The 19,233-nt window shown below is 40.8% G+C and overlaps 1 protein-coding gene across 2 annotated transcripts in view; it reads right to left on the reverse strand.

Moving 5' to 3' along the window:
• Nucleotides 1-17,019: 17,019 nt before the first annotated feature.
• The window catches only part of p2rx4a (purinergic receptor P2X, ligand-gated ion channel, 4a), a 91,049-nt gene continuing 88,835 nt past the window's right edge, over nt 17,020-19,233 (reverse strand). For both annotated transcript variants that reach the window (XM_069933316.1, XM_069933315.1), the window contains one exon: nt 17,020-18,062. In XM_069933316.1, the coding sequence (XP_069789417.1) occupies nt 17,955-18,062 (108 nt within the window). In that variant the 3' untranslated portion in view covers nt 17,020-17,954. The remainder of the gene's footprint in view (nt 18,063-19,233) is intronic.

Genomic DNA, 19,233 nt, shown 5'->3' on the forward strand with positions numbered 1-19,233 from the left:
ATTTAAATTTTTCTAATATAGATTGGGAGATGCAGTCAGTGAAAGGTCTGGATGGCTTAGAATTTGTAAAATGTGTGCAGGATAGCTTTTTCCAACAGTATGTTGAGGTACCCACTAGAGAGGGGGCAGTGTTGGACCTTGTCAAAGACCTTACTAAAGTCCATGTGAACAACATTCACAGCCTTTCCTTCATCTACTTTCTTGATAACCTACTCAAAAAACTCAATAAGATTTGTTAAACACAACCTACCTCACACAAAGCTATGCTATCCTTAATCAGCCTTTGGCTGTCCAAATACTTGTATATCCAATTTCTCAGAACCCCCTCCAATAATTTGCCTACTACTGATGTCAGGCTCACTAGCCTGTAATTTCCTGGTTTACTTTTGGATCCCTTTTTAAACAACAGAACAACATGGGATACCCTCCGGCACTTCACCCATGGCTAAGGACATTTTAAATATTTCTGTCAGGGCCCCTGCAATTTCTACACTAGTCTCCCTCAAGGTCCGAGGGAATATCGTGTCAGGCCTGGAGGATTTATCTACCTTTATTTGCTGTAATTTAATTTAGATCAATTTTTCCCTTGCAAAGTTGTAGATCAAATATTTCAGGTCCAGCATACATAAAAATATGTACTACTTTGAAGTAGACCAAAAGATTACTTTTTTTTGCAGATTCATATGTGAAAGGTCAGTTTGGGCTTGTAGCAACTACTTCCCATTATAGTTGCTTGGATGCCAAAAAAATCTTGTTGTCTATGACACGTACAAACAAATTCATACTAGAGTTGAGTTTCCCAAAGTTTATTAAATGCTGTTAATCAGTCAATAGAAATGACAGAAGAAGCTTTTACCATGCATTTTGCAGAACCAAAGAAACTAACATTTTATCTCTCAAACAAGCAGAGAAAATGAGTTATGACCCTGAAGCAAACCTGTTGCTAAGAGACTGCATAAAAATGTTAAACAAAAAAACCACAGACAAGTGGCGAGGATGAAACACATTTTAGCCCCTAAAATACCAGCCCCTAATTATTATGTTTATAAATAATAATTATCATAAAGGAAAAAAATTCAAATATAGTATATCAGGTAAAATTCAAAAGAAAATTAAATTATCAAAATTTTCTGCCTCTTATAGAAGACTGATTTTGGTAATTGGTCTGTTCAGAAAGTCTGTTTTAGTCTTGATCTGAACTTGACATACAAGTCCCCTTTGGTCCTGAATAATATCAACAACCTTCCCCATCAACCAGGAATTTCGAGGTGCTGATCACGACATCCCCAGATGTGGAATTGTGCTGGATCTTAGACCATTTCTGTCGCTTCAGCAACAGGGTAAGATATTCTTTCACCCATCTTTTCCAGAACAAATCCGATATAAATTGCACCTGTTTCCACCTGCAGCGAGCATGTCTTCTTTCTAAAATTGCCCTGGTCGCTTTGAAGTTTAGTCTTAAGAAGCAAAAGGTGGTTCGGGGTAAGTGCCTCAAGATCATTTGCATCTGTAGAAGCCTCAGTGACTGGACAACTAATGAGGATAGCTTTTAGACTTTGCATCTTTAGGGTGGAATAAAGAACCTTTCATACTGATCTAATTAGTATTTCCCATAAACCTCCATGGTGTGAGTCATCAGTGGGTGGAATATCCAATTGATTCCTTTCTGGAGCAGTGTATTATGGATTTGAACTGGATTCCAGCTTTCGATTGCCTCTCTCAACTTCCTCTGAGCTCCCAAAAAATTAGTGTAATTGTCCAATCGTAGTTCCTTCACTTCACCACGTCTAGCTATAAAACACCAAAGGATATTGATGAAAGTCTGTCAAGTGATGATACCACTTTGATATAAATTGCTCTTACGGCTAAACATGTGAAAGTAACAGCATAGCACTTTACAACACTCTTTCCATGCTTCACTTCAAAAGGTCCAAAATAATCAATTCCAACATATGCGAATGAAGGTTCACTGGGAGAGACTGTCAAAGGGCAAATCTGCCATCTGCTGTTATCCAGGAAGAGTATTTACACACTGATAAACAACACATTTTGATATAATTTTTCTGATTGACCAAGTAGCACCGGGAATCCAGTATTTTTGGCATACTTTGGAATAACATATGGTTGCAACTACCATAGCCCACCTCTTTGAATATGCCGATTAATCCAACCTGATATGTAAAAATCCTTGGCCAGTATGACTGGATGTGTCATCTCTCTGGCATTGCTGCTCTGCAAAATTTCCACCAACTCTTAATGCACTATTCTCCAGAAAGGGGTTGAGTTTACAAATGTGGCTTGTCCTTTTAATATTCATTCCCTTTCTCAGACTTGAATCTTCATTTGAAAATCTCTTCCTCTGGCAAAAGCAGATTATCTCCTTCTTAGCATTAACCAGTTCTTCAACTATGAGACAGAACCAGTTTTCTTGAGTCTCAAGATTTCCTGTCTCCTTTTGTGATAGATCTCTGATGGATGTAATCGGGATGAGGCTGAGTGAGAATACCGTTTGTTTGTTTTCTCTTTCTGCTATGATACAGAAGCAGTCCTTTCAGTCTGAGCATCAACCAATTCCAGGATGAAAAGTAATGGTAACTGGATCCACTTGTTCAGACATTACCTGAACAGCATTTGCAGTCATACTCCTGATTTCAGGGTCATCTGGTAAGATTTCTTCTAATTTATCTGGTTTATGAGGCCACTCCTGCTGAGGTTGTAGAAGAAACCAAGGCCTGGACACCCACATTTCTTTCTTCAGAAAAAACTGAACTTTCAAACTTGGGAAGCCAGGTCAGCTGGATTGTTAACTGCGTTAACATATCTTTGGACTTGAGACTTTATTAATTTCAGTGACTGTTGGCCACGAAAGTTTGAATCTTTGTGGTTTTATTGTTAATGTATTTGAGCACAGAGATGCTATCAGTCCAAACTATGGAGTCTGTTAGTTCCATCTTCAACTTTCTTTTCAACATTGAGTTCATTCTGCTCGCCATGGTAGCAGCCATCAACTCCATTCAAGGAATAGTGCCTGGTTTTTAATAGACCCACTCTGGCCTTTCCCATTGCAAATCCACAATGTACCTGATCCTGGTTATCATGCAGTAACAGGTAACTAAGTTCCATAACCGTCTTCACATGCACCAACAAAATGATGTAATTGAGCAGATGACACAGTTTGTGAGTTTGAAGTATCTGTCTATCTAGAAGTCTTTCAGCTTATGAAGATCCTGAATCCAACATGTCCATTCTTGTACAATGGATTCTAGTTATCATATCATCCCAATCAATCCAAATCCTAGATAAATCTTGCAGGATCTTCTTGGCAGTCTGAGTGGATCATACATTGAATTGATGATTGACAGAATCACCTTTCTTGTGAGAGGTTGGTCCTTCAAATTGATTTTGAACATAAAACATCACACCCAACACCCTCTCCACAGAAAGGTTGTCATGGGCCAAGTCCAGATTCTTCATTTCCTTTGCACTCTGTTTCAGCCAACATGTGACGACTGTTACTTACCCACTTGGGAAGCAGAAAACCTCCCTTGAAACAGACTGCTCACAACTCATGATGTAGCGTGAATAAAAGCTCTCACAACTGGAAGGAGAACAAATGCTTTTATTAGCTTATAACCATGGGTAGGGTTTCACAGTCGTCTTCGGAAGGGTTATGGGTTTAGGCAGGAAACCAGGGTAATATGTGAGCAGATGGGGGTGGAGCTTGGAGGTGGGGCCAGCCATCAGCACAACACACTACCAGTGAATTCCAGTTCACTGCATTCACCCCTTCCTGTAGAATTCAAGGTCTGTGAGTGAATGAAGACAGAGAACATGGGTTCAGAAAAAAATTGAAAAATATAGTTATTTACAGATTTAAGCGGTCCTGGGGTCTGTAGATCCTGGTGGAGTGCCTTAGCACTGGGGGACCTTGGACTCCTTGGGTCTCCCGGTCCCCTTGTGAGGGAGAAGAGGTGGGCTGGGTCTCTGGCTCAATGGTGGAGGGGGATGCACTTTCCTCCTGAAGCCTTGACTGGGGGTGGTGAGAATGAGCTCCGTGGCTCACAAGGCACTTGAGGCAACAGACCCTCTGTCCCGGCAGGTGCTAGGTCCCTGATGGAGACAGTGTCCTCCCTACCACCCGGGTACCCCACATTGGCGTACATGGGATTGGCATAAAGCAGTTTCACCCTTTCCACCAGGGCGTCCGTCTTGCTTCTCACGTGCTTCCTGAGAAGGACTGGACCAGGAGTGGTGAGCCAGGTTGGGAGTGTAGTTCCCGATGCCAACCTTCTCTCAAAAGCAAATAGGAGTTCATAAGGAGTAGCATTGGTCACGGTACATAGTAGTGACCAGATGGAATAGAGCACATTAGGAACATAGGAAGTAGGAACAGGAGTAGGCCAAAAATGGCCCATCGAGCCTGCTCCGCCATTCAATACGATCATGGCTGATCTAATTTATGACCTAACTCCACCTACCTGCCTTCTCCCCATATCCCCTAATTCCTCTATCATGTAAAAACTTATCTAACCAAATTTTAAATATGTTTAATGAAGCAGCCTCAACCACTTCCCTGGTTAGAAAATTCCAAACATTCACTACCCTCTGGGAAAAACTTTTACTCATCTCTGTCCTAAATCTACTCCCCCGAATCTTGAGACTGTGTCCTCTCGTTTTAGTTTCCCCGGCCAGTTCAAAAAACCTTCCTACATCTATCCTATCCATACCCTTCATAATCCTATTGTTTCTATAAGATCTCCTCTCATTCTTCTGAACTCGAGCGAATACAATCCTAGACGATTTAATCTTTCATCATAAGTCAACCCCTTCATCCCAGGGATCAACCTAGTAAACCTCCTCGGGACTGTCTCCAAAGCCAGTATATCCTTCCTCAAATATGGAGACCAGAACTGGACACAGTACTCCAGGTACGGTCTCACCAGTACCTTATACAGTTGCAACATTACCTCCCTACTCCTGAATTCAATTCCTCTAGCGATGAAGGCCAACATTCCATTTGCCTTCTTAATAACCTGCTGCACCTGCAACCTAACTTTTTGCGATTCATGCACAAGCACTCCCAAGTCCCTCTGCACAACAGCATGCTGTAGTTTTTCACCCTTTAAATAATATTCAGCTCTTTTATTTTTCTTGCCAAAGTGGATAACCTCAGGGAGGACTTTCTGCCAGCGTGAGCCTGGAAGACCTTTTGACTTCAGGGCCAGTTTGAAAGACTTCCTGTCTGTGGTGTTCTCCTTTTTAACCAGCCTGTTCCCCTAGGGGTTGTAGCTAGTAGCCCTGCTGGATGTGATGCCCCTCGCCAGTGAGTACTTACGTAGCTCGTCACTCGTAAAGGATGAGCCCCGGTCGCTGTGAATATAGCTGGGATACCCAAACCGGGCAAAAGTGGAGTCCAGGGCCTTTATGACTGACGAAGTGGATGTGTCTGGACATGGAATGGCGAACGGGAAGCGGGAGTACTCATCAATGATAGAGGAAGAAAGTGTTCCTGTTCGTGGAGAGGACCCTTAAAAATCAACACTAAGCCATTCGAAGAGCCTGGATGACTTGATTAGGTGCGCCTTTGTGGGGTGGTAGAAGTGCGGCTTGCACCCTGCGCAGACCTGACAAGACCTGGTCATTTCCCTGATGTCTTCCATGGAGTAGGGCAGGTTGTGCGCCTTGATGAAATGAGCCATGTGGGTGACCTCTGGATGGCAGAACTTATTATGCAGAGACCACAGCTGTCCGGTGAATGCAGAGGCACAGCTTCCTCTGGATAAGACAGCTGGAGGGTCATTAAGAGGTCCTGGCTGATAGGCAATTGTAGGTGGAGAGCTTGATCCTCCACCTAGCAATTTTGTCATTTTTGATTTTTCCCCTCTTGACATTATTTTTTTTTAATTTAAATTTTTTATTTTTCACACCATAAATCACATTAGCCATGATATACACTATTTCTTTATCACACATATACAGTGACTTTTTCTCCCCCCCCCCTCCCTCCTCCCAAGCCACCCCCCACCCCCCCCCCCCCTCATCCATTTTAGGTATACAATCTAGGTTGCATTAAGCCAGTCAGACAATGTTGTCATTCAACAAAAATACACCAGAAATTCTTCTGAGTCCATTCCTTTCTTTCCTTCTCCTTCCATCAACTTAGGCAATGTTTGTCCACGGTAGGTTTTCGCTATTGTATTTAATGTAAGGCTCCCATACTTGTTCGAACATTTCAATATTATTTCTTAACCTATATGTTATTTTTTTCTAATGGAATACATTTATTCATTTAAATTTAGTAGTTTCTTCCTTTTAATTTGGTTATGTATTCCATTAATATTTAAAGTCATATAGTTCAGCGTAGCCATTTTATATTTTGTTTATATTCTCTTTCCGTTTTTCCATCATTACCTTTCCTCCTTTTCCATTTCTGTTTTCTTATTTTCAACTCTTTATAAGACAACATTCCTACAACATCCAACATTTTCCTTATTCTCCTATTTCTATCTTCTTTATCCCCAATCTCCCCTTCCCCTCCTGAGTTGTCCTTTATCCCTTGTCGGACAACCACATCTCCCCTCTCCATTTGGATTTGCGAATCCACTCGCAAGCGTCAACTGATTTTGCAGTGACCGCTATTTCCCCCCACCCAGCCCCCCCCAGAAAAGATTTCACTTTTCATATGTCACAAAGGTCACTCTTTTAATTCCCTCCTTATTCTCTCTATTCCATTACCTTCCCTTATTAATTCTTGTCTATACTATCTATATTTTCCTCTAAGTACAGATACATTCACGTATGCACATTGTCTCTATTCACTCTTATACCTCTTTACCCGCATACATATCAATCGTGATCATTTTTACTCTCATTACCCGTCTTCATCCCTCAGTCTATTTTTGTCTTTACCCACATACATATCAATCGTGATCATTTTTACTCTCATTACCCGTCTTCATCCCTCAGTCTATTTTTGTAATTGTTCTGCAAATTTTCGTGCTTCTCCTGGATCCGAGAATAGTCTGTTTTGTTCTCCTGGAATAAATATTTTCAATACCGCTGGATGCTTTAGTATAAATTTATACCCTTTCTTCCATAAAATCGCCTTTGCTATATTGAACTCTTTTCTCTTCTTTAGGAGTTCAAAACTTATATCTGGATAAATGAAGATTTTTTGCCCTTTATACTCCAGTGGTTTGTTGCCCTCTCTTACTTTTTCCATTGTCTTCTCCAGTACCTTTTCTCTTGTAGTATATCTTAGGAATTTTACTAAGATAGATCTTGGTTTTTGTTGTGGTTGTGGTTTAGAGGCCAATGCTCTATGTGCCCTTTCTATTTCCATTTCTTGCTGTAGTTCTGGACATCCTAGGGTCTTAGGGATCCACTCTTTTATAAACTCCCTCATATTCTTGCCTTCTTCATCTTCCTTAAGGCCCACTATCTTTATGTTATTTCTTCTGTTATAATTTTCCATTGTATCTATTTTTTGAGCTAGTAGTTCTTGTGTCTCTTTAGTTTTTTTATTAGATTCCTCCAATTTCTTTTTTAAGTCTTCTACCTCCATTTCTGCTGCTACTGCCCGCTCTTCCATCTTGTCCATTTTCTTTCCCATTTCTGTTAAGGTCATCTCTATTTTATTCATTTTCTCTTCTGTGTTGTTTATTCTTTTTCTTAAATCCTTAAATTCCTGTGTTTGCCATTCTTTAAATGACTCCATGTATCCTTTAATAAGAGCAAGTATATCCTTTATCTTGCCTTTCTTTTCTTCTTCTATTTCACTGTACTCTTCCTCTTCCTCTTCTTCTTCCTCTGGGTTGGCCATCTGTTGTTTCTTTGTTGCCCTTTCCTTCTCTTCTTTCTTGTTTCTATTGTCTTCTGTGGTCTCTTCTTGCTGCAGGTGTTCTGCAGCTGTCGTTGCCGGCTGTGGAGATCGACTCCCCAGCTGGTCCCCCCTCCCGTCGGTGTGTTTTTTTTCATGTGCATCGCGCATGCGCGACTCCTCGCGCATGTGCGGTTGCGCACTTTTACTCGGCTCAGCGAGCCATTTTTGTAGTCCATTATTTACCGACCTGAGGGAGCGGGTTTCTCTCTCCGCAGCGGGCCTCTTCGAACAGGTAAGGCCTTCACCTTTTTCCTCCGTTGTCTTCTCTTCCTCTCTTCTTACCGTTGCTTTCGATTTTTCTTTTTTTGTCGCCATTTTCTTTCCACCTTTATACTCACTTTTCTGTAACTTTTATTTCTGTGCCTTTGTGTTTTCCTTTGTTTTTCCCGACTTTTCTGGAGAGGGCTGGAGTTCACTGTCCGGCCACTACTCCATCACGTGACTCCCTCCCCTCTTGACATTATTGAACATGAATGCAACTGAGCGCTGGTCAGTGAGGAGCTCAAGTTTCCTACCAGTCAGGTAGTGTCTCCAGTGCCTCGTGGCTTCTACAATGTCTTGAGCCTCCTTTTCCACAGGTGTGTTCTGGAGCTCGTGGCTTTGTAATGTCCGTGAAAGAAAATGCAACTGGCCTGCCCGTCTTGTTGAGGGTAGTAGCCAGGGCTATATCCGAAGTGTCGCTTTCCATTTGGAAAGGTACATTCTTGTCCACTGCATGGATGGCAGCTTTCGCAATGTGGTTCCGGAGGTAGTTAAAAGCCATTTGGGCTTCAGTCGAGAGGGGGAAATTAATGGTAAGAGAGGGCGAACCTTATCAGTGTATTGAGGGATTCACTGGGCATAATATGAGAAAAATCCCAGGCATCTCCTCAAAGCCTTTGTGGTGCTGAGAACATGGACCTCTAACATGGGGCACATCCTATCAGGATTGGGGCCAATGTTGCCATTCTCCACCACATAGCTAAGGATAGCCAGATGCTTAGTCCTGAATACGCACTCGTCAGAGTTATGCGAAGTTTAGGGCTTTTGTTGCGTGGAGAAAATTCTGAAGGTTAGTGTCATGGTCTTCCAAAGTATGGCCACAGATGGTGATGTTATCGAGGTAGGGGAAGGTAGCCTTCAACCATATTTGTCCACCATTCTGTCCATCTATCTCTGGAAGATAGAAACCCCATTAGTGATACCGAAAGGGACCCTCTGGAATTGATAGAGATGATTATTAGCCTCAAATACCATATATGCATGGTACTCAGAACGGATTGGCAGCTGGTGATGAGCAGCTTTCAGGTCAATGGTTGAATAGACCCAATACTGCACAATATTATTCACCATGTTCAAGATTCAAGGGAGGGGGTATGCGTCCAGGAGTGTGCCGATTAATAGTTTGGCTATAGTCAATTACTAGCCTGGACTTGTTTTCCCCTTTTACCACTACCACTTGCGCTCTCCATGGGCTGGTGCTAGTTTCGATGATACCTTCATCGAGCAGACATTGTGTCTCCAACTTTATGAAATCTTGCTCTGCTGTGCTGTACTTCCTGCTCTTGGTAGCAATAGGTTTGCAGTCCAAGGACAGATTTGTGAAGAGAGGTGGGGGGATGGGGGGGTCAATATTCAATGTGGAAAGGCTGCATGTGGGTTCTGATTTTAGGGGCCCTCTGTTCTGAACCGTTACAGGGGGGAGGGGACCAGAATACTCCTAGGTCATGCTTTTAAGGTGACACAGGAAGTCCAGACCCAACAACACCAGAGCACACAATTCATCAAGTACATACAGGTGAAATTTACAGTATTTCCCCTCTTCAAATGGCAGGAGTACTATATCATGTTGAATACACGTAGAATGCGAATGAGATGCAAGAAATATGTGACAATTGAAAGGATACATCTTTAGGTTGTATTCTTGCACAGTCTGTGAATCTATGAAGCTTTCAGTAGAGCCTATGTCAATTAGGCATTTACTGGAATGTCCGTTTACCTTCACAGTCACTATGGAGTTTCTGAGCTGGTGAGGTCTGTCCTGATACAGGACCATCAAGGCTAGATACTCCATACTCCTCACTCGAGTGGCCCCCACCGTCCTGGGTTGCCCTGCTCTGTAAGATGGCGTTGACCTCGTGGTGTGACAAGATGGCCGCCCTCCTTCCTCCTCTGATGATGATGGCACTGAGTTTGAATTCGGGTCGCAGCAAGATGGCCGCTGAGCCTTTTCGTGCCGTTTCCTCACTGTCACCCTCCATCGGCGTGTAGCATAGCAAGTGGCCTCGGGTGAATTCGGGGCAGACAACTTGGGGCTGGACTTCCCCCGGGCTTCCCTTCATGCGGCAAACCCTCGCCCAATGTCCTTTCTTGCCACAGCTGGAACAGACTGAGTCATTAGCCGGGCAACCAGATCGAGGATGCTGGCTCTTGCCACAGAAAAAGTACTCCCGAGCACAGGAAATGGCAGCCGTTAGGGCAGGGGTAGCAGGAGCAGCTGGTCCTTGGAAGGGGTCTCCTGGGTGGGTGAGCGAGCTCACTGGCTTTGAGGTCATTGTTTTTGAGCTTGGCTTGTCCTAACGATTTGGCCAGTTCAACATGGCTAGCCAGGTCCTTCTTACCCGACTCAAGCAGTTGCTGCCTCACGAACCTTGAGTGTACAAGAGTGTACCAGATCTGTTCTTCCTCGTGAACACGGCCCGTAGCCGCTTCAAGTCTGCACTACTTGGCAAGAATCCATAGATCCAGCAGGTAGTCATCGATGGCCTCTCCTGGCCGTTGACAATGCAGAGAGTCGGTGCCTCACTAGGACCTCGTTTTGTGACTTCAGGTACAGAGCCTTCAATGCCTTAATAGCAGCATCATATGTAGTGGAATCCCTGATGACTGCATACCCTTTCGTTCCTACCCTCGAAACGAGTGCGGTCCTCCCGAGTTCATGGGTGTGGAAGAAGTCTCTGGTCACATTCAGGTAGGCCTGGAAGTGGTCTAGCCAGTATGTGAACTCCTCAGTCACGATGGGAGACAGAGGGTCTATACCTGGCTTGAGTAGCGCTTCCATCATTTAGGGAATAAACTAATAAAATTGCAGCGCGAATAAAAGCTCTCACGATTGGAGGGAGAACAAACGCCTTTATTAGCTTATAACTATGGGTAGGGTTATATATGAGTAGATGGGGGCGGAGGTGGGAGGCAGTCAGCCATCAGCACAAAACACTACCAGTGAATCCCAGATCGCTGCACATGATAAAGAGCTATGCGACTTTTTCTGAAACTGCAGAAGAAGAGGTGCTTCTGGATTGAGAGCTAAACTGTTCTATGTTGTCCTCAGCACACTTCTTAAGGGCAAAATTCACAAAACTTAGAGATTAAGTTGCTCCAAATAGATGCATTGTCATTCTGTATTCTATTATGTTCTCACTAATCTCTATCAGCCCACCAAAGGAATCGTAACAAGTCGCGGTCTCTTGGTATTTTCACCTGCTGGAACATTGCTTCAATGTCTGCAGTGATGACAACAGGCTCTTTACAGAATCTAGTTAAGACTCTTATCAAAGTACTGGCAGAATCTAGTTAAGACTCTTATCAAAGTACTGGTCAGGTCTGGCCCCTGTAAGAGTTGAGAATTTAGTGAACTGCCCCCCCCCCCCCCCCCCCCGAAAGGTCACTCCACAATCAAACATCACATGCAAGTTTTTTTTCCTGTAGATGCAAGCACCATATTTTGCCATCACTACGTTCCAAGGTATCTTCTGGTACTTTCTCTGCATAACCTTTAAATATCATGTCAGACACACATTTGTAGTGTTTTTTTTGCAAACTTTATTTAAAAGATAACAAAAACATAACATACAATTAGAAATAGTCAAAGAAAATTTTTTCATTAACACCCATCCCACCCCGACAGGCAACTCTCTTAAGGGGAGCAAAAAAAAAATAGAATATATATATAAAAATTGTACATGTTAACATTTCAAAGTATATCTAAATGCATATATTTCAAATACGAAGACCACTTACTAACAAAAGAATTATCATGTAAATTATAAGTATTTTTTTCCATGACAACACATACTTTCAATTCATTATGCCAACATGCTATATTAATCTCAGTATCATCTTTCCAAGTACTAGCAACACATTTACACGCTACTGATAACATCAAACGTACAAAAGCAATTTGAATTTTATCCAATCCCATTCCCCTTAATGAATACAAATTTCCCAACAAGAAAATCGTTGGATCTAACAGTAGTATAAAATTATATAATTTCTCCAAAACTACTTTAATTCCTTGCCAAAATGATTGAACTTTAACACAATTCCATACAGCATGTAGAAAAGTTCCAATTCATGAACTACATCTAAAACAAGAATCCGAATTACTAAACCATCTCTCTACCATAATCATCTTTTATCGAAGCCCTAAATTGATAATACACAAACAAAGAATTTACAGGTATATCAAATCTTTCTCTCAATTGATTAAAAGAAAGAAAATGCCCCTCTACAAAACAATCTTGTATTGTCTTTATACCTTTAGAGTCCCAAATCTTTAAATGATTATTAAACATTGAGAAGGGAATAAACTGATTGCTATACAATGGAGTTAAAATGGATAATTCATCTTTCGACCCAAACACCCTTTTTTTTAACCAAATCTTTAACAAATGCTTCAATATCGGCATATCATATTGCTGTAACAAAATCAAATTCCAACGAAATATAAACTCATGTATTTCAACCCTAGGATGCACACCATCTCCACTTTAGCCCAGCTAGGAGTCTGATCTAAATCCATCAATCTACTAATAAACTTCAACTGGGCCGCTTCAAAATAATTTTGAAAATGTTGTAATTGTAGTCCACCCAATGTATACTTCCATGTAAGTCTATGCAATGCCATTCGAGCTAGTTTACCTTTCCATAAAAACTCTCACACTGCTTTATTCAAATATTGAAAAAAGCCCTTAGAAAGTAAACAAGGTAGTGACTGTTCCGGTTCCGTCAAATATACCAACAGATCGTCCGCAAATAAATTAATTTTATATTCTTCATTCTTAACCCTCATCTCTCTAATTTCGTCATTTTGTCTAATAACCTGAGCTAATGGTTCAATAACCAACGCAAATAGGGCTGGTGACATTGGGCAGCCCTGTTGAGTTGAACGAGTTAATTTAAATGGTAAAGAAATCTGTCCATTTGTCACCACCCTAGCAATCGGGTTCGTATATAAAGCCTTAACCCAACCAATAAAAAAAGGGCCAAATTTAAATTTCTCTAACACTTTAAATAAAAAATCCCACTCAATTCTATCAAAAGCTTTTTCTGCATCTAATGCAACCACATATATGGTTAGATTACTTTCGATATGCATTGACCAAAGTAATTAATTGAAATATATTACCAATTTAGGCAAATATTTAACAAGTCTATTAGCTAATACTTTCACTATAATTTTATAATCTACATTTAATAAAGAGATAGGTCTATATGAAGACACTTTTAATGGATCTCTATTTTTTTTTGGAATGACAGTTATTAAAGCACTTGAACATGATTCAACACTTCCCCAAATTCATTAGAAAAATCATCATAAAAAAAGTTTATAAAATTCCACAGGGAATCCATCGTCCCCCAGGGACTTTCCATTAGGCATTTCCTGAATAGCTTCCTTAATTTCAAAATCTGTACATGGAGATTCCAGTTCCTGAACATCATTTCCATCTAATACCAGTAACTTTAATTTAGATAAGTAAGAATCAATAGAGCCATTATCCTGTTTCCCCTCAGAAGTATATAATTTTTGATAAAATGAATAAAACTGGTTATTAATTTCCTGAGGCTTAAAAGTTATTATTGAATTCTTCTTAACAGCATTAATAGTCCAAGACGCCTATTCGGCTTTCAATTGCCAAGCAAGTACCTTGTGAGCTCTTTCCCACAACTCAAAATAACGTGGTAGATCGATTAATTAAGCGCTCAAACTGATAAGTTTGTAAAGTATTATAATGTAATTTCAACCTTGGTAATGCAACTTTTTTTTAATCTTCTGTTACACCTTTCTGAAAATCCTTCTCTAACTCAACAATCTTATTTTCTAACTCTAAACTTTCTGCCATATATTGTTTCTTAACTTTCGTAGAATAACACAGTTGGTGTAGTCTGAATGAAAGGAAGAATCTTCTCTTTAAATTCAGTGTACATTGTTTGACAATGCTTCTATTATCAGGCATGCATATTTCCCTTTCCTTTAAAGATAATCCAATGCAATAACCAGCTTAGCAGATTTTGTCACCGATTCCAAGAACTTGGTCTTCCTTTGAAGATTCTTGGTTGTCTCCGAGGCACTCAGGCAAGTCATTCTTGAACTGCTGAGGCACTGATGCTCTCACAACTTTTCAAGTTTAACAATTAATAGCTTGTTGACATTTATAGCCGACTGGTCCTGGACCTCATTTCTTCCTCCTAATGGTCCATTAATCATCCAATCAAATATAGTTTTTACAGTTTAAGGTCCATCTCCCACACTCCTTATCATATCTACTGGTTCCAGAGCCAATGAGCAACTCTATCTCAGAGTTGATTTCGCGTAAATGAACATTTTTCAAATGCGTCCTCGATTCAATGTCTTTTTGATGTGGGATGTTTTCTTTATCCACAGGCATAGTTTTCTGAGTGTATACAACTGGGAGTTCACAAAAATCATTGCTATCCAGTCCAGCGACCTCCAAGCTCAAAACAATACTGGGTTGAATGATTTTAACTTGACCTATAGTTCTCAAAAGAATTTTTGACCTTCTTCCTTGAAGATTAAGCTTATTCATTAGTCCCACAGTGCAAAATGTGCTTCCTGCATCAAGAAATATGTAAGAATTCACAATTGCACTCACTTTCTTGGCCTTGACTTGTACAGGTACTATTAAAAGTTTACATTTGTCCTCACCAGTCCCAGAAAGACCATTTGTCTGTATCAAGGCTACAGCAATGTCTTCAGCTGCTGCTTTGTTGCTATTTGTTCCTTTTCCGTAGTCTTCTTTTCCTGGAAGATGTGTAGCATTTTAGGATGTTTTAGACTGCATATGTCGCAGCTGAGTTGCTTATTACAGATTTTGCTGATGCGTCCTTTACACAGACAGCCCAACCATCCTGCATTTTCATTTAGAAAAGAAATTTTCTCACGATGTGTCTTTTTTTCCAACTGTGCATATATTTCCAAAGCATGTACATTTTTACAGAAGAAACATTTCTTCACAGCAGACAAACTCTCCTTTTCCTTATCTATTTTAATCTTTTTTCTTATTTGAAACTGTAATAGTGGTAGTGTGGCGGCACGCCATTAGGCAGGCAAACCGGCCCCGCATGTCACGAACGCGGCGGGGCAGCCGGCCAAAATGGCGCCTTCGGGGTTTCTTCCCAACCTCGGCACCAGGCTTAGAAGCCCGCGCTCTACGGTCCACGTGACACCCTGATGACGTCCGGACCTATGGTGCGGTTCTCAGCTGGGAGAATAACAACAGCCAGGCAGACCTCAATAAATCAGTTTTTGCTCACTGAACTCAACCCGTTTGGTTGTGGAGTTACTCAGTAAGCAGAGTAGCCGTCACTACTGTAGCAAATATAGGTTTTTTTTCCCAATTTTGGATGTGGGTGTGATTTGGACCTCTAATGCTTCTTTAGAAGATTTAGCCTTTTTGAATCCTTCGATCGGGGACATATGATGTTTGTCCACTCGAGAAGTGTTCCAAATAATACAAACAATCCTCTGAGTTTTGGCTTTTACTCTCAATACTGTGTGAAAGTTTCTCATGAATGCTTTAAACTGAAGTGGGTCACCATTAAAAAACTTGAATCTCTCTCCTGGGCAGAGAAGCAGAGACTGTAACTGGATTAATGATGCAGCCATTTCATCTTGCCTTCTCATGCCTGATCGTATGTTGCTTTGTTCACCCAGATTCCTGTTACCTGACTGGAACGCTGTATTCAGTAGCAGGAAATTGCATTTGGCTCATATTTCTGTCCACTGTGGTTATTGTTGGGGTTTGAGGATTGGCATCACCATGCCATAACATGGTTTGTTCAGGTGACCGAGCCTTAGTATTAAATATTTTCTTTTTCTGTGGTCCTTCCTCAAAACATGATTCCATAACATTAGGCACTTCAGATAAATTACTTCGAACATTAGATCCCTTTGGGGCCGTTAGCATCTCATTTTTGCCTTAGCAACAGCAAAGTTTTTTTAAATCAATTCAATTTCCTCCTTCTGCTCTTCTAAGGCGTATCTATTTTGAAGCAATTGCTGCTTCTTTTGCTTCTTTAGTTGCACCTGCTGCTCTTCTAAGGCAAATTTATTTTGAAGCAATTCCTGTTCCGCAACAAGAGCAGCAAAATCAGCCTGAATCTTTAAATGTGTAGATGGACTACTTGAAGTACAGGAAACTTGATCTAGGAGAACTTCCTTTGCTTTTCCTGCCTCCAGCATTTGATGCACTAACTTCTGATCATACATCATCCAGTATGTCAGACGTTGCCATAATATCTGAGTTGGTCTCCAATTTGTACTGTCCATCCTCCACCTCACCATCTTGTGACCCACCTTCAGACATTTCCAAATGGCTGATCTTAGATTCTTGTGATTTTTTTTTTTGCAGTAATTTTGTGGGGTTTGTATTCCCAGCAGCCAAAACCTCCTCTGCTTCTCTTTGCCTCTTTCAGTCTTGTAAAGAGAACAGCTTTGGCTCCATTTGTATCTAATGCCACCACTGCAATTCTTCTCTATGTTCCATGACCTTCATCTCCTCGATACGTTGCTCCTCAGAGGCATCAGCTTCAGTGGCGGCTGCCATTTCACTCTTATCCATCCAGCCGACTGCCATTCTTAGGCACCAAGCTTGTACAGTCCTCAAAAAACAGTCCTCAAAGGACAAGCAGCAGTAACTCCAAACTGTGTTCAAACTTGCAATAAAAACACAGAAGGAATCACGAAGTAAGGCTTATCGCTTCTGATGGCCTTGATGCTGCTGTTGGTAATCATGCTTCCTAGAGTTCAAAATCCTCTAAGCAGAGCCCAATCGATCCAATCCAAATTTCAAATCCAATTTCTAACTTTGCATTGACCTAACTATAGCAACTATTTTCCATTATGAATGCGAAAAGAATTGAGTTTTCAAAAGTTTATTAAACAATATTAAACATTGTATGTTGTTAAACATTGTTATAGTCAATAGAAAATGTCAGAAGCTTTTACAATCTATTTCACAGAACAAAAGAAACCAACATCTTATCTCCCAAGAAAACAGAGAATACTAGTTATGACCCTGAAGCAAAGATGTTGCTAGTAGAAAGCATAAAAATATGTTAAGCAAAAAAAATCACAAACAGACAAGTGCCAAGCATGATACACATTATAACCCATACAGGGCTCCTTGAATTGTGTACAATTCTAAATGAGCTTTCTGATTCAGTACTCTTTAAACATGAAGAAAAGTTATGCACTTCTGGATTTTCTTTAATACATTTTTCATCTAGTTCAAGAATTTATTTTCCATACTGTGGCATCGTACTGTGATTAGATTTGAGGAAAATAGCTTGATTTATTTATTAATAGCATACTCTTGGAAATGTGCAGGTATACGATCCTTTATCCGGACATCTAAAATCCAAAAAGCTCCAAAATCCAGTAAGTGGGGAGAGAGGCGGCCGGGGCCGAGGGACCGGCGAATGGGGAGACGGCCGGGTGACTGGAAGGGGGTGGGGGTGAATATAGCAGCACAATTCGGGTGGGCTTTCCGAAATCTGGAAAAAATCTGAAATTCAGAACAAACTGTCCCCCAAGGGTTCCAGATCATGTAACTGTACTTGCAACATCATTTGATCAGGTGATAAATGTATTATGAAATTCATTTTTAAACTGTCTTTGAATTTAATATTTCATGTTAGGGGGGGAAAAAAAATCACAAACTCAAAAATAGGTTAATCAGAAATATTGTGATCATGTTCCTTTTCACAATCACACTTAAATAAGTGAATTGCCCCAAAATAATTCAACTTCTAATTCTTAATTTCTTTCCATCTTTAGACAATAACTTAATTTTTACTGATATACCAATCCATCGTCTTCAACATATTTGTATTTCTTTTCCTTGTAGTAATCTTTTTTCTTCAAAAAGTACAGGATGATTATATCGCACATGATTGTTGCCTGAAAGGGAAATTTTAATAGAGAATTTAGTTGTTCCATAAAATAAAATGAATGCATTTTATCAACAGAATCTGTAACAAATTATGCCAGTGCATTGAACACCATATTTTTCTTGAATTTCTGCATTACTCTATATTTGCAAACAGCAATAAGCTCTTCAACCTACTATCCACACAATCCAACACACCTTCCCTCTTACCCTACACTAATCCCATTTTAAAAAAAATTCTCCCCACATTCCCATCAACTCCCCAGATTTTAAACTATGAACTATTTAGTGGTTCAAGGTTCCTATTCTAGACACAAAATAATACATAAAATATAATGTACATGATATACTTCAACTTTTGTCTGCCTTAAGGCAAGCAAAGAGCTGCAGTTCCCCTAATGATAAGAGGAAGAACAGCAAAAGAGAGTTCCTTTAAAGACACTAAGTATCTGTGGATTTACCTCCAGCACCTTCACAGCCTCTGGCCCCGCAGACTCCTGTTCAAATCACTGGCACCCCAGGCTCAAGATCCAAACCTCCAATATGACCCAGAAGCCTTCAGAGGCTGAGGCTCTTCAGAAACCCTTCTTTCCCTCAGCACAATCTTGAATCCCATTTCTGAAACCTGGTTCCCATGAACCAGCCTCCAGCAGCTGCAGCCTGTGTGGGGTCCCTTGCAGGTCCGCTGCTGTGGTCATGTTCCCTTTTAGGTTGTCTCCCATGCTTTCAACATGGGGTGTTCTCTCCATTTCTGGTGCTTTATACCAATCCGCTGCTCCCTTGAGGCCTGAAACCTCATCTGGTACCCTGTCCAGTATGTACTGCCATCTTAGGCACAGACCTCTATGATTGCATTATTTAAATAAAACACCACCAGCTCTTTTAACAAGCTGTTTAAGCCCTGTACTGAACCGTCAGCATCAAGGCCAGGCAGTAGGACCTTCACTCCCCACTCTAGTGACTAATTAAACTACTAGATAATTGAGATGGAAATAAAAGGTGGGGAAAGTGGAAGTCCTGCTATTGTAAGAAAATGAGGATCAGGAATTGAAGTTTGACTGCAGTAGCTAATTGCCATCGGATGAAACATTTAGGAGAACTAAACCATCAGCGATTAATTGGTCTGGGCTGCCATTATTTTATTTAAGGCAGTGGTTCCCAACCTTTTACTTTCCACTCACA

Source organism: Narcine bancroftii, chromosome 4, assembly GCF_036971445.1.
Source record: "Narcine bancroftii isolate sNarBan1 chromosome 4, sNarBan1.hap1, whole genome shotgun sequence".
NCBI classification, from domain to species: Eukaryota; Metazoa; Chordata; class Chondrichthyes; order Torpediniformes; family Narcinidae; genus Narcine; species Narcine bancroftii.